Source organism: Lentinula edodes (assembly GCF_021015755.1).
Source record: "Lentinula edodes strain Le(Bin) 0899 ss11 chromosome Unknown C8R40scaffold_5, whole genome shotgun sequence".
Taxonomy (NCBI): Eukaryota; Fungi; Basidiomycota; class Agaricomycetes; order Agaricales; family Omphalotaceae; genus Lentinula; species Lentinula edodes.
In genome coordinates this window covers 699,849-715,211 of record NW_025764311.1, presented here as the reverse complement: position 1 = coordinate 715,211, position 15,363 = coordinate 699,849, and the positions used below count along the sequence as shown (strand labels likewise).

At 46.4% G+C, this 15,363-nt stretch overlaps 6 protein-coding genes across 6 annotated transcripts; 5 read left to right on the top strand and 1 right to left on the bottom strand.

Moving 5' to 3' along the window:
* The first annotated feature begins 380 nt into the window (after positions 1–380).
* Positions 381–4,618, top strand: C8R40DRAFT_1088515 (uncharacterized protein). Its single transcript, XM_046227409.1, has 12 exons — positions 381–624; positions 681–719; positions 782–848; positions 903–1,060; positions 1,112–1,245; positions 1,300–1,960; positions 2,009–2,306; positions 2,361–2,705; positions 2,763–3,120; positions 3,170–3,243; positions 3,295–3,351; positions 3,411–4,618. The coding sequence occupies exons 1-12, from the start codon at positions 529–531 to the stop codon at positions 4,373–4,375; spliced, it is 3,252 nt and encodes a 1,083-aa protein (XP_046090121.1). The 5' UTR covers positions 381–528; the 3' UTR covers positions 4,376–4,618.
* A 577-nt stretch (positions 4,619–5,195) lies between these two features.
* Positions 5,196–6,106, top strand: C8R40DRAFT_1088497 (serine protease inhibitor). The gene is made up of 4 exons (XM_046227408.1): positions 5,196–5,395; positions 5,453–5,619; positions 5,683–5,740; positions 5,796–6,106. The coding sequence occupies exons 1-4, from the start codon at positions 5,270–5,272 to the stop codon at positions 5,880–5,882; spliced, it is 438 nt and encodes a 145-aa protein (XP_046090120.1). The 5' UTR covers positions 5,196–5,269; the 3' UTR covers positions 5,883–6,106.
* C8R40DRAFT_1088493 (uncharacterized protein) lies at positions 6,091–7,302 on the bottom strand. Its single transcript, XM_046227407.1, has 3 exons — positions 6,830–7,302; positions 6,469–6,766; positions 6,091–6,413 (listed from the first exon to the last, which is right to left on the bottom strand). The coding sequence occupies exons 1-3, from the start codon at positions 7,296–7,298 to the stop codon at positions 6,344–6,346; spliced, it is 837 nt and encodes a 278-aa protein (XP_046090119.1). The 5' UTR covers positions 7,299–7,302; the 3' UTR covers positions 6,091–6,343.
* A 1,108-nt stretch (positions 7,303–8,410) lies between these two features.
* On the top strand, positions 8,411–9,342 carry C8R40DRAFT_1088484 (uncharacterized protein). The gene is made up of 2 exons (XM_046227406.1): positions 8,411–8,867; positions 8,931–9,342. Exons 1-2 carry the CDS (start codon positions 8,642–8,644, stop codon positions 8,963–8,965), a joined length of 261 nt encoding a protein of 86 aa, XP_046090118.1. The 5' UTR covers positions 8,411–8,641; the 3' UTR covers positions 8,966–9,342.
* A 110-nt stretch (positions 9,343–9,452) lies between these two features.
* C8R40DRAFT_1158920 (actin filament binding protein) lies at positions 9,453–11,016 on the top strand (the record flags this gene model as incomplete). The annotated part of the gene is made up of 5 exons (XM_046229796.1): positions 9,453–9,772; positions 9,824–9,869; positions 9,928–10,062; positions 10,125–10,469; positions 10,537–11,016. The coding sequence occupies 5 exons, from the start codon at positions 9,453–9,455 to the stop codon at positions 11,014–11,016; spliced, it is 1,326 nt and encodes a 441-aa protein (XP_046090117.1).
* Positions 11,017–14,505: 3,489 nt separating this feature from the next.
* On the top strand, positions 14,506–15,100 carry C8R40DRAFT_1037326 (serine protease inhibitor; the record flags this gene model as incomplete). Its single annotated transcript, XM_046223656.1, has 4 exons — positions 14,506–14,637; positions 14,693–14,850; positions 14,907–14,961; positions 15,014–15,100. 4 exons carry the CDS (start codon positions 14,506–14,508, stop codon positions 15,098–15,100), a joined length of 432 nt encoding a protein of 143 aa, XP_046090116.1.
* Between the last annotated feature and the right edge of the window lie 263 nt (positions 15,101–15,363).

The following is a 15,363-nucleotide window of genomic DNA, read 5'->3' as shown; positions in this document are numbered from 1 at the left end:
TAATAGTATGACCCAGGATATGTCATCTGGCATAACCGAGATCATGGAGGGCGGCGACCCTGAGCTTCCGAAGGAGCGAGAGACCTCGAGAGACTCACAAGTCAAGAAAGAGACTTGACAACACGCTTTTCCTGCCACTTGGCAGCCACAGATACAGACGGTGATTCATAGCATGTGCAAGAAAGTTTTTGGGACCTACATAGTAGAACGTGAGCATATTCTCCAGAAGAAATTTCAAGTATTGTGTCGATAGCTTGAACTTCAAGTCTGCTTCAGGTTTGAGATGAACGCTGATGAACGCCCAATCCGGCGGCTGTTGGATGAACGGATGAACATGAACAGAGCAACGCCGAATATTCCGGCGGCTGTTGCCCGCCCATAGCCACGTGGCGCTGATCAGCACTGCTCCAAATCAAAACTTTGGGTTAACTGCAACCAGACTTCAACGTCCGCAAGGCCACCGATACCTACCTCTTGCATCTATACCACCATCATCGTCTACTCCGGCTACTGGGGAGTCAAACGCAAATGGCAGTCCTGTCCTTACCTCTAAGTTTCAACAACTCGTTCTGGACACAAGATTACCGTAAAGGTGTAGAAGTTCTTTTTCAAAAACTCGAGCAAGTACGAGGTTGAGTCCTATAGTTGCAATAAACAGTTCTCTGACTTCATCACGATAGGGAACGGTCGAAAATGACGAAGTCATCGCGTTTATACAGGTATGAACTATTTTCACTTTGCTTTTCGCCCCCCAATTATTAATCTGGGACTGACTCTTCAGGCGCGAGCTGAGGCTGAAAGCCAATTAGCTGAGGCATTGCACAAAACTGCACTCACTGGCACTACAGGTATGAAATTATCATATCAATGATTCTAGCATGTTTATAGGAGCTATGTACCAGGAGCTGGATTCGCTGCCGACGATGGTGCATCTTTGTTAATGGCATTCCGTGGTCTTCAAATAGAATCCACTGCCCAAGCTAAATTACACCAGAATATGGCTAAAGAGCTCAGCAGTCTAGTAGCTGATCCATTCGCTGAATGGGCCAAGGGCTACAAGGTAACTTGTGTTACACGTTTCTGCTTGACTGCACGCTGACACGTTGTAAAGGATCGCATTGTGCAAAGCAAGGGTGTTGTTCTCAACCAATGGCTCTACAACTACGAACACCATATCGGCGACGTCGCTAAACTTAAACATCAGTACCTGGCAAAGGTTAGGAAAGCAGACGAAGCTGAAGACGAGTACGTTAGGTTTGCGCGTCTATGTTTCTTTCGGTACCTCTAACCTATATGTAGTGCAAAGTTTGCTCCGAACTCAGGCGGCAACGATCACTATACAACCTCCCCTCGACTCCGACCAATTGACGCTCGCTCACCTCCTCAGCGGACATCGAGTGTTTCGGAGCGGATCGCTGCGCGTTTAAAGGACATCCAGAAGAAGAGCTCTAGCGCATTTTCAACGAAACCTGAAACCGCTTCCCTTCTCTCATCAGAGTCAGATGCCCCAGACGAAACACCCAAAGTTGACAAGGGCAAAGGAAAGGCAGTGATATTCGAAGCTTCCCCAATGCAACTTAATTCCCCTCTTCCCATGTCACCTCCATTGCCACCCAGAGTAGATGCCTCTCCGGTACCGCCGATGCCCGCTGAGCCTGTTCTCCTAGCCGGGCTTTCACTTCCACCTGCTGCTATCTCTCAGCTTTTGACCAGGGCCGCTAGTGAACTCAATCTTAGGCCGGTACGATTCCCTTTGTTGGGAGAGTACAAAGACTGTTTCACTGGAGAGGAATTCGTGGCATGGTTGAAAGATAATGTCCAAGGTCTTGGGGGAAGTCTTGACCGCGCCGAACAAGCTGCTAAAGATCTCACGGAAAGGGACGGGCTTTTGCGACGGATCGGTGAATTGGGAAATGACTTTGAGCATTCGGAAGAAGCTTTCTATCAGTTTAGGCCCAAGGTGTGTTCGCTGTTCATAATTGCAATCATACCTAACCTATCTTCGCAGGCCTTTGAGCTTCCCGATAAGAGTACAGATACCACATCTCCCATCAAGCTTCAACCAGATGAACTGCTCAAGCGTACCAACACAATCTTCAATGCGGTTAGCAAAGCGCTTCAGACAAACCAGTCTTCGGAACCTACGCACATGAAAGCCCGACATGAGGCTGAAGATGCGGATAAAGCCTATCGTGTCGCAGTTCGTCAACTCGACCGGCAACGACTGGGTTTAGAAGAAAGGCTCGAGGACACTTTGAAAACGCTGCAGCGATGGGAATTTGAGAGACTTCGTGCCGTCAAAACGGGTAAGTTTGCGTCTCCTCTTACATTTTATCCCCCTGTTGACATGAGAAACCAAGTACTCCTTCAATACCAAGGTACACTTGCGAATCTTCCCAAGTCCCTCGAGCCTGTCATCGAGCGCCAAGGACTCTTGATTGCTGCTTTCCAACCCGAAAACGATCTCAACGCTCTCATTGAGCGTTATCGTACCGGTCCGTTCAGGCCTGACGCTCAAGTGTACGAGTCGGTTGCGCACGATGAATCAGATGTAGTTTTTGGCATCGACTTGAGAAAATGGTCTGAAGGCGGCTGGAGTATGCTGATGTCTCCGAATGAAGAACACAAGGAGACCATTCCGCCGGTTGTAGAAGCATTGTTGAACGCTATAACTGCTGCTTACGACAAGCTTCCGAACGATGCAGGTCTGTGTGCTGCTTCCTCAATGTGCTAATCAATGTTGATGCAACTTTGAAACTTAGAGAAACGCAAGTCGTGGATCTACGAAGTTCCTTTGCCTGCGGTGCATCACCTTCGCGAAGTTCTCAATGCGGTACCACCAGATCAGCCTATCAGGCCGGAGATTTTTGAGCCTTTTGACGCTCCTGTCATTGCTGCTACTCTAAAATTGTGGTTACTTGAGCTTGACCCTCCGCTCGGGCTTTATGAATTCTGGGACGACTATCGGAAATTGTATCCCACAATGGGCGCAACCCTTGTGGTAAAACCTGAAGGCGAAGACACTAAGGAGGAAAAGATCAAAGAACTGGGTACTATGCTTCAACGTCTTCCACGAGTGCATCTGTATGTTCTTGACGCAATTGTTAGTCACTTGAAGAAGTACGTCAATCCTGACAGTTGTCCTGTCATTTGCTCATCCCTATGATAGACTTGTCGAAAACACGAAAGTCGAGGAGAGTGATGAAGTTTATATCACTAAACTTGCTCTTTCTATCGGTCGCAGTAGGTCCCTCGATATGATATAAACTTTCTCAGTCCTCACTCCTTCGTTAGCTGTTGTTCGTCCCAAGTTCGAGACCGAACTCACAATCCAAGATCGTCACCCTACGTGTATGTTTGCAATAATTTACTACTGTTCCTATCTAATATCTTTTTTCCACCTCTTAAAGTGCTGTTCCTTGACCTCATGAAAGATTACGAGGCCATCCTTCCCCCTACCATCGCTCGCAAAAAGCGTGAATCCGAGCGCAAAATACCCCTTCGGAAACGTACGGCTCCGATGGACATGAGGATCCACCGAAGCAGACTTTCAACTGGAATAGATGCAAAACAGCTACTGGCTGCTCAGCACGCCGCTCAAGGTAGAACTAAGTCACCACCGCCTGTTCCTCCAATGCCATCAATGACATCGATACCGGCTCCTCCTCCAATTCTTTCCCCTCAACCTATGCCGCCTCCACCTCCACTCCCTCAAGCAGTATCTCCTCCAGCTCCAGCTCCTCCGCCTGCTGCTGAATCTTTGGAGGATTTGGCACCTCCGACGATACCTCCTCCGCCTCCGCTTACCTCAACTCCCGCAATCGATGATGTCCCCCCAAGGCCTTCATTCAAAACGCCTCCTCCCGAAGACGAAGATCTTCCCCCTCGTCCGGCATTCAAAGAGCCGTCCCCGGAACCGGAAGAGCTTGAAACTCCACCCCGACCACATTTCGCTGAGCCATCAGCAGAACCTACTCCTGATGCTCCGCCAATCCCATCTCCCCCCGCTGTATCACCTCCTACTCCACAACCTGTGAGGGCAACAGAAGTCAAACGATCTTCCCGAATCACTTCCCGTAGCCCCTCCCCCGCAGATCAGAGTTTAAGCTCTGTCAAGAGTACGATCTCGAGGTCTTCCTCGGGTGGAGTGCGTGGTCCAAGGATGACAAGAGGTCCTCGGGCTCCTGGCGGGCCAAATAGAAATAGCATTGGTAGTGGCGCTGGCTCACCGCCGAGCGGTGTTTCGCCTACGAGTCCTAGCTATAAGCGTCTCTCGGGTGGAAGTGGAAGTCGGCCATCAAGTGTGCTAGGCAGGTCATCAGCGTTCTCGAGGAGGACAATGGCAAGTGATGCTGAAGATGAGGTTGTTGGGTAATGTTCACGATTGCGATCACTGAATTGATGCGGACTCGGATTTGTTCGATGCTCAACATATCTACCATGGTTAACTGATCTTCATCTATGTATGGACATGTCTCCTTTATTTCTCATGGCTGAAATACCTGAGTTACATATCATCTTCAAATGAAATGAAAACTTTCAAGCGAATAGTTTTACCTACTGGGGATTGTAAACTTTCCAACGAATTTGATACTTCTCTTTCGGCATTTTCTTTCGCGAAGTGCGTCCTATACTTGATCGATCCCTGGACTATCCAATTGCTCGTTGAACAACTCATATTCGGTAGACTGAAATTAAAAGACACTAACACCAGGGAACAAATGATGGCATTGGGGGTTCTGGTAATTTACACGAAGACAAATTCCTGGAGATATCCTTCCCTTCCTAGAGCTCCAATTTCATGTGACGTTCATTAACTTCTTTCTGCAGAAAATTCCAAGGAGCGCAGTCTATCTGTCGACGTCGATCGAGTAGCGAGTTAATACGCACCATTTGACAAGAGAATGTCGAGGCAATGTCGATTACTAGGTGGTCCATGGCGTACATAGTGGTTGTTGAATTTGCAAGAACGGACTGAAAACGTAGTATATGATTACCTTCTCACCAACCCCTCAGGAGATAGGAATGACGCCGGCGCCGGTTTAGCTTGTTTGACTCCAAATTTTGGAGTCAGAACAACACTGCGTACAGAACATTTGTCTTGTCAATGCCAACCGTTCGAAAATGTCATCGGAGATGAAGAGAATCAAAGCTACGAAGCGAATTACCATTACTGCTCCTCAAGTGGGGTCACCAGGATTTCGTATAAAAGGACACCCAAGGTCATGGGTCAGGCTCTCCATAATAAAGCAATCGAAGATACTATACCATGTCTCTCAGTGCAGGCTTATACATCATCCGGAACGGTGACAACATTGTCGGTCGACGATTTGCCGAAGACAGAAGCCTCCTCCCGAAAAAAATTGTCCTGAGCCCAAGTGGCAGTAATTCCACGGTAAATTGAGTCTCTAACCTTACCAGTTCGAGAATTGACTGCTTCCCTAACCCATAGTGGGTCTTTGAAAAATGCGGCAATGGCAGTAACGAATACATCATCAAGAGTAACGGTTCTCCGACTGCGCACATCGAGGACAATGTGTTTGCGATCCTGATGGATGTTGGTGAAATCACGAACTGGATCGTTGAACCTGTCCCCCAGCACAGTGAAAACTCCTATATGTATGTGATTGCTATGGCATCGTCTTCACTGTTGAGAAATTGATTGACGCCTCTACTCCTCAGCATCACAACTCTAGATCGTACCTCGGGCTGGGTAGCACCAACGGAAATCGATGAACAGGTGCGGTTCTTCAATTACTTGCATAGTTTAGTACTGAATATTCTCATTTTTGAAGATCGCATGCAAGCCTTTGATTGTTATGCCCACCTTCCCACCTCGATACCCTCCTAATGAAGTCTTCCAGATCATCAAAGTCGAGTAACGTATTATAGTTATGGGTCCGAAATGAAAAGATATTTTCTGATTATTGATATGGTGATTGTCAACGTGGGGGAACCGCGAGGCTTGGTTCTGCGTAAATCTGGGCTTTGCATAAATCCGCGAAAATGAGAAGTTTTGTTTCTTCTGTCCGATTTTTGAATGTTCCGGAATTGGAACCCCGCTGTGACCCGACAGAGGACTCGACGTAGCAACAACAAGCACCCGCTCGACATTCCCGACACGTTGCCGCCACGTCGGGGCTTCTTGATTGTCTCTTGAAACCAGGCTTTCGTAATGACATTCTTGCTTTTTGCAGCTTAATCAACAAAAAAAAACTTGAGGGCCGGTCAACTGGCAATTAATGAAGAGATCTCGCTCGAAGTCTCTTAGGGGCGGTCCGTAAAAGAAAAATAACCCATTTTCACGGAGTTATGCAAAGGGCAATAGGATGAGAACGGTTTCCTACTTTGCTAACTCCGAACTCAAGAACCACCGATTGAAAGCCACTCCGATTGCGTGTGTAGATTTTTCTCTATAGAATATAGGTTAAACAGAGAAGCTTCAAATTACTGAACACAGAGAGTAACTTGATTCGTACGACCCTCTTTGTCAGTTTCGACCACAACTTTTGAGTATCCAAAATCGGGGAAAAAAACTTGCATGGTACAAGGCTACAAGGATGTCTTTGTATGGAGCGCAGTCCTCGACATTTTGCCGTACATTCGCATGAATGCGACCTAGAATCAGTCTCTTCTGACTTTGTAGAAAGTTTGAAATGAGGGTTCCTTTGTATCCGCCTGCCACTATTCGGTGCTTGGATTATGACGATGTCTTCACGTTTGCTCACGCCATAGACAGTGTACTCTCCTGTATATAAGCCCCAGGCTAAGTGAAAGTAGAACTCATTGAACAAATCATGTCTGCTGAACAACCCACTGAACAACTCACTGAACAACGCGCGGCAGGGATTGTCCAGCCTCGAGCGTTCAACCCTCTCCGCGACGACATTCGATGGGACCGGGGCCCCTTGACTCGAGTTCCCGATCCAAACAGAGCCGGCGTTATCGTGTTCACACCCCAGGACTCTGCCCAGACGTCCCGCGAGGGGCTGGGTGTGTGGAGGAAGAGCAACCAGGCGTACAAGTTGTTCGGAACTACCAACCAGTTCACTCGTATCACTAACGACATTGACAAGGCGAAGGATAATGGTCTGCCTTACGCCAATGCTAGCACCAGCGAAGGCCTGATCTACACATACGAGAACCCGCCCAACTTCAGGACCTTGCAAGGCTTCGCTGTAATCGCTACGTGGTATGACGCGCCTTGGAGGTTCTTCTCCGGGCAGGGAAACTGGCAGTCTGCGTTTTCGGTGATTGTCGGAGCGGCTACGCACAACTCTCTCCTTGGGTAAGAACATTACAAATATATAAATGCTTGACTTTTAATCTCGCTGTTTTGCATAGAATGCAGAGAGCGTTGCGCCTTGCTGTACAATTGAAGGTCTCTGATCCGCAAGGATTCATCGACCCGACTACTCAGTCGACCAACTCTATCCAATTCATCGACATCCACTACGGGTCTGACGTTGTGGCACAGGCAATGTTGGAAATCGTGGATAAGCAGCTTAGTGGCTAGATGGTAAATGGTAAACTATTGTACTCTCACCGGTAATGACATTGTCTGATTTGATTACCTCTAGCCTTCAAACGAAGTTTGACATCGTACTACCCTCCACAGATGAAATAAGATACATACAGAGCAGCGATCCGTAGTTTCATGTACCATGTTGTGAGAATTTTTGTGAGACTTGTTGGCAAACATGTTTGAGAATGACCTCTGGACGAGATAGAAAGATTGGAAGTTAGAAGAGAAACCTTGATCGACAAGCGCCCATGAATACCTGGCTTTACGGTGATCCACCGTTCAGCCTTTCTCTCTGCCATATGAGCTTAGTCTCACACGGGTTGCTCGTCAGATGCTGCTGTTATCACTGATAATATCCTTCAACAAGGCCGTTCACGACGTCAAGTCTGAAGAATTTATACCTCACCCCTATTTTCATTCCGTTAACGCCTTCCGCCCGGCTTCAAACTGCAATCCTACTGGTCACAACCGAGAGCTAATCCAATTCCTTTTTCTTTATAGAATACAGATCAAATAGAGGACCGAATTGCTCCACTGAACATAGAGCAAAGTCAACTTGTTTCAATTCATACGCTTTCGTACGTCCCTCACTTCAACACAGAAATCTTCTACATTCATAGCACCTATGACCCTTTGCCGTAAATTCTTTTCTGGCTTCATAGAAAGTTCGAGATAATGAGGGTTCCTTCCCAAGGTATCGGCCCCATATCGTATCCGCCTGTCACTTTTCAGTGCTTGAAGACAGGGTTTATGGATTATGAAACGTGAGCAAGTTTGCTCACGTCCTCGACGGGGTTTTTCCCCGTATATAAGCCCCAAGCAAAGTGGAAGTAGAACTCATTGGACAAATCATGTCTGCTGAACAACCCACTGAACAACTCGATGAACAACTCGCGGCAGGGATTGTCCAGCCTCGAGCATTCAGCCCTCTCCGCGACAACATTCGATGGGACCAGGGCCCCTTGACTCGGCCTCCCGATCCCAACAGGGCCGGCGTTATCCAATTTACACCTAGGGATTCTGCTCAGACATCCCGCGAGGGGTTGGGTGTTTGGAGGAGAGGCAACCAAGCGTACAAGTTGTTCGGAACTACCAACCAGTTCACTCGCATTACCAATGACATTAACACAGCGAGAACTAATGGCCTGCCTTACGCTAATGCCAGTACCAGCCAAGGCCTGGTCTACACCTATGAGAACCCGCCCAACTTCAGGACATTGCAAGGTTTCGCTGTCATTGCCACGTGGTATGATGCGCCTTGGAGGTTCTTCTCCGGGCAGGGGAACTGGCAGCCCGCCTTTCGGGACATTGTCAGGGTGGCTACGCACAACTCTCTCCTTGGGTAAAGACATTCCTTTGGCCGGATGACGTGTTGCTGATTTTCTGATCTCGTTTTTTCGTAAAGTATGCAGAGAGCATTGCGACTTGCTGTACAACTGAGGGTTTCCGATCCGCAAGGATTCATTGATCCAACCACTCAGTCTACCAATTCCATCCAGTTCATCGACATCCATTACGGGTCTGCTGTTGTCGCCCAGGCTATGTTGGAAATTGTGAATCAGCAATTGAGTGGCTAGATGGGAAAACCCTCGCATACTCATCGGTAGTGAAATTGTCTGATTTGCCCTCAGACGGAGTTGTACCCAAATCCTCCCACACATAAATTCAGTCATAGCAGTGATCCGTCCATGTACTATAAAGTTCAAATTTTTGAGTCTTGTCCTATATCCTCCAAGTTCTTCGGGGAGAAGCACAAACAAATTCAGGCTTCCATGATTAAAGTGGAGCTTCAAAAGAAGTGAAAAGATCGAGAACAAGAAATGTTGATAAACAAGCGCCCATGATGCGATCAGAAATTAGAAACACGTGGGTCCCCCTATTTTCAGTCACCGTCCGTTTGCCTGGGCCCGGCTTCTTGATTCGCCAAATGAATGTTTCCATCATAGACCTCACAGAGGACCCGATAACCTCAACAAAAAAAGCTTCCTCTGTTCACGATGTCAACTGTGTAGATCCTCCTTTTGGTTCAAGATTCCTCGTAGATCCGTCGTTAACATTTACCCAAAATGCCTGGGACCACGTTCCTCCGCCAGTGGATCAAGGAGCTACGATCGCCACGTCTTTAGCACGTCAGCGAGCAGCTGTAGTGAGTGAAGAGGAGCGGCTGAAGCTGAACTCGAAGCCTGCGAAGTACTGGGATAATTTCTACAAGAATAACGAGGCGAATTTTTTCAAGAATCGGAAGTGGTATGTCTATAATTTGTCTTCATTAAAATTCTGCCATTCACTATCAATCAGGCTCCATAATGAGTTCCCGGATTTGGTTGCTGCTGCAGAGCCTGGTGTTCGTCTGTCTGCCTTTCTATTCATCTTACTCCCGCTGACATCTCATGATTACACAGGCCGGTTCTGTAAAAATAGCAGAGTTTGGATGTGGTGCAGGCAACTCGATCTTCCCTGTTTTGTCCGTAAATCAGAACCCTCAACTCGAACTGTACGCGTACGATTACTCAAACCATGCAGTCAAACTGGTCCAGGTATGTACCAGGCTAAATATTATTTCCACCGATAGAATATCTGATCTATTCGATCTACCCAGCACAATCCTCTTTACGCGTCTCCTCCATGTGGATCTATTCACTCTGCAGTCTGGGACCTTTCCTCAGATGACTCACTGCCACCTGGTCTGGCTCCAGCCTCCGTTGATATTGTCATCCTTGTCTTCGTCCTATCTGCGTTACATCCAGACGAATGGGCTTCCGCTATCCGAAATCTACGGAAGGTGCTCAAGCCAGGGACTGGGAAGGTATTGTTTAGGGATTACGGGAGATATGACCTAACGCAGTTGCGGTTCAAGAGCGGGAGGATGATGGGTGATAATTTTTACAAAAGAGGTGATGGAACCAGGGTGTACTTCTTTGAGTTGGGTGTGTTCTTTTCTTTCGTTAGCGGCCTCTCGCACTTGCTTAGTTATTTTTTGAGATGAACTCTCTTTACTTTTCACCGGCCAGCGACTATCTAAGGAGGAGAGGGACCACGCTAATCTCGGAACGAGCACAAGTGAGGTCCTCGATGGGGAAGACGATGACGGTTCAATAGGCGCGGGTTCGATTACCACCGTGAAATTACCCAAATCATCGCCTGAGCTTACAACGAATTCACAAAATGCAATCTTACCATCGCCTTTTTCACAACTGTCAGTCCCCCCTTCGACAACTGATGATTCCACGAAGGAATACGAATCTCCATCCGAAAATGATGCAGAAATTCATCCGAACCTGCTGAATCCCTCATTCCCATTCCTGCGGGACGACGTAGACGACACAAGTGATATAGACGATCACAATAACCGACCTTTGAGTCAGACGCTTCGTCATCGTCCTTTGTTCACCATCGCCAACCTAGGAATTGACCGGAGGCTGATCGTGAATCGGAAACGCCAGCTGAAGATGTATAGGGTATGGATGCAGGGCATTTTTCGGAGAGTGTAACTCGAACGCTGGTGCTAGAAAGGACAAAGCGATCTAGATTTGATACAGGAATATATTAGTCCCTGATCCGCCATAAGTACTTGAAAATAGGAAATAGAGGCATTACAGGGCATTACGCGATTCACTGGCAGGCTCTAGCAGGTCACTTCTTCAGTCGACAAAACAGATTCTGCGAGATGAAGAAGATTTGGATGAACCTTCGAAGGCCCGATCTAGGTTCTCTTGGAATAACTCGTGAATTCGCGGCTCCGTCGATGGCACGTTCGAGAATGGCGGGGCCGAGAATAATTCATGAACTAAATCCATGTCAGGACAGCGCGGTGAAAGCGGCTAGAGCAACGATCTCAATAACTTCGTTCCTCACAGGTATGCCACGGTGACAATGACACGAATACTTCACGGCGGTATGGTTTCTTTTTGTGTCAAGTTCGCCTCGAATGTGGAGATCTAAGACGACATAAATCTGACAACATTGTGTGCCAAGTACATACTGAACAAACATTTTTCATATTCACCATCCCTTCTCCGAATTATATCAACCAGTTATGGAGTTCTAGCGTGCGCCATTATGCGGAAGAATGGCGAAGGAATGTGAATCACGAGGGTCTTCGAACTTCCGACGAGGTAATCGCAATGCACTGACATTATGCAAATTGAAAGAAAAAAGACATTGGAACTGTCATGGTACTCGCTCTTTTACCTTCGATTGACGATGGTCCCGGAGCCACAAAAAATTAAATTGATTTTTACCAGAGGCTGACAGGCTACACTTTCACCCCATGACTTCGACGAGTCCATAGTTGCTCCGAGTCGTGGGCTGTGACAGAGCATTGTGTGTGGAGTATAATTTGATCTTGAGAATCACTTCTATTTCAAGAACTTGAATGGTACGGCCGGAAAGGGAAATTTAGCGACTGCAGTCAGGTGCATAAACTAAGAACTTTCACAAAACATTTACTAATTAGAGTTAAGTCAAATTTCGACCACAAATTATAGCAAACTTAGAGGTAGGTTTGGCAGTATGAAAAGACCCGCAGTAAGTCCTACTGACTAGGGGGACCTTGAATGCAAGAGCTGGTGGCGACAGGGCCGGAAGAGATTAAGAACGTTCAACGAACGAAAATTCTCTAGGTTTGAATTTGAACAGAGTTGAACGCGTTCATGGACGAATGATGGGCAAAGAGAAAGAAGCGCCGCACAGCCACCATATGAGTGAAACCACAACGAACATGAACGTGCACTCTTGCAGTCTCAACTGATCTCCCGGGGTGAACGCGCCAATAGCGAAGATATGAAGAAAAAAAGGTAATTCTCCAATCCCGTAGTTGACTAGTACTTTGCACTAAACTCTAGCCCCTTAAGTTAGCTGCTCGAGTATCATACTGTAGTACAATACACCTACTGCCCGACAGCTCTCTGTATTCATTCACGTCCTTTTCTCCACCTCACCGTCAACCCATATCGAGTAAGGTCAAAATTTTCCACAGTTTTCCATCCATATGCACAAACCTCCTTTCCAATTTTTCACTGTCTCGTGTTATTATCTTAATCGTATACAAACCAGGCCTCCACTGATTAGCGACAGCTCCCTTTCAACTATCGCTTTTTATGTACGCTCTGCAGCCATGGACGATATGACATATACATAATAGCAACCCAACATTCTTTTGTGTTATATTCGAACTGTTCCTGGAGTTTATTGCTGTTGTTTGCACTATGCTATGTGCCAGTGTATGCTAAGCCGAAGTAGCCCAAAGGAGCTTGAAGCCTATAAAGTTCTATCCATTGGTCGGGTAACACTTATTGTTTCTCACCTGTGGTCATCATTACAACTAATTCACATCTGTAAAACCTGTATTTTCGGCTAAGAGCTCGAAAGCAGCTGACAGCACTGTCCAGCTTTCAGTGCTGGACAGCGCTCTCCAGCTAGTACCCTTGCTCTCGCGAACATCCAGGTTTTGCAGATGCATGCAGTCTGCCAGGGAGAATGCATTTTTGTTCATTGTCAGGTTGAATTATGTTTTTCAGAAGAAACGAGGAAAGGACAGGGGCTTGCATTCTACCAAACTACTACAGTGCCAACAGGCACTTCTCATCACCCGATCAACCGTAAAAAGTACAAATTCTTAGAATTTTTTCAGAGCTTGTAGTTAACGTCGGAATATAGCCAAATTATGCTCATTTGACTTGTAGAAGATCTATATACCTGGCTTGTGCTTTGCTAAGCCTATGGTCAACTTTTATTTTTACCCCCACTGACCGAAAATGAACCAGCTTAGTCATCGCCTAATTAGGAAGGTGCCTTCCATATATGGAAGGTACACGTGGTCACTACATCGTAAGGACACGATGTTCCAGCTTGATTGTCACAGGTATACGGCGATGGCTGGTATATTTCTTGACAGCATGTTCAGCCTGTTTGATATTGAGCCCATGTCTGAGGAAACAGTAGAAATTAGAGCATGTAGGAATACTTCCAAAGGAAAGTTTGCATGCTTGTATGCATCCATGCATCAATAACCATATTGTAAGTAACAGCAGATAGTGTTTATGGAAATTTGAAGTATCAGGAGTAGTGGGCGACGCATCTATCACTCCAATACTTTTGATTTTTTCTGAGTCGAGAAAGTGAACACCGTGGGAAAACATTGCCAAATGCGGAACATATTTCTTTCTCGACGTGAATAGCATTCTTTTGGTTGGTTTCATTCCAAAACTATTTTTATTATGATTTTAACTATTTTTTTCCACTCAAACTTGACCTGTTGGAGAAGTGCCTGTTGGCACTGTACAGGACTTCGAAGACGTCTCAAGCAATGAGACCTGCCAGACGCAGTAACATGGTGCAATGAAGTTATTCAAAGTCAGCTCATATGTTGCTCATTTGTATATGCCATTAGGCAATTCTTACCGAGGGTATAACGGGTATTCTGACCTGGCAAACGTTTGAAACTATGTTTCCAGAGGCTGCCCATTCTGTTCCAAAGTGAGCATATGTGTCAATTGTACAATGGTAATGACAGAAACGTAGCTATGGAAGCTCCGGAAATAATGTTACTTACAGTCATTTGACAGTGGCTGAAAAGTTCCAGGGTGTCTTTCTCAAGAGAGGGGTGTAAACTCAATGCACTAAGGTCATTGGTATACTGGAGGAACGAGAGCGGCATGTATTTTGGAATGAGTGGTACTTGAAAGAAGGCTTCAGGATCAATGGCTTTTGGCACAGTTACCTTTTAGGTGCTGCACTTTCACGAATGTCCCAAAAATTGCATGCACATGCCATTATGCAAGGAATAACAAGGGCTTACATTCTAGAAAACTACTTACTTTGGATGCTCTGTCTCCGTGTGGAGGTATGGTCGGTATGGACTTAGGTTAAATCAAGTTCCGTCCGCACTGCACTAATAAGGATTAACACACCTTGCTAAAAGCAAAAGTCATAAAAAGGAGACCTCGCATATTACTTTCAACAACCCCGAACTCAAAAGGATGTCTCTTGAAACAGGTCGCTACCTCATCCACAACGGTAACAACATCGTCAGTCGAAATTTGGCTGAGGACCGCAGTCTCAAACCCAAGCGGATTGTTCTGTTAGAGCCAACTGACAAAATAGAGCTCACCGTACGCCTTCGTCTGGCGAACCCGTGATGTTCGCTGACTATTTATATTGATGCAGTGGATTATTGAAAAATCCGGTGATGGGTATATCCTTAATAACAGAGGCGCCCCGACAGCTCCCATTGAGGACAACGTCTTTGCACTTTTGGTCCATCAAGAGGGAGCTGCGAAATGGACTATTGAGGCCGTCCCCAGGCATGGAAAAAATGCCTACTTGTGAGCGACTGATCATTACTGTTGAACAAGAATACTGGTATCTGACCATGTCCTAGCATAAAGGGTTCTGATGGCAAAGGCTGGGTTGCGCCGGACAAAGTGGGCGAACAGGTGGGTTGTGAATATGGATCAACATTTTTCTGTCACAAACCTTTCCCAAAAGATCATTTATAGGACTTTGATTGTTGGTCCAAGCGAGCCACCCGCGATCCCTCTCAACCAAATCTTCCAAATCATTCAGCTCGAATAAAGTGTTGAAGACGAATGATTTCAAGCCAATAGTGGTTCGGTCTTGTATGATGGTTTCTGGATGTCTGGACAGAAAAATGTAGTCAAATTTGCTTACCAGTATAAAAAAAAGAAATTAGTTCGCAGTCTAAATTGCGATGTGAATGCGAATATTTATTTTATGGTATCAGAGTACAAGCCCTGAATGAGATGTACGAGGGTCGTGATTTGGTCGTGATAGAGGGTAAAATTCGTCAAGGTCATTAGATCATTCATGAATCGCCA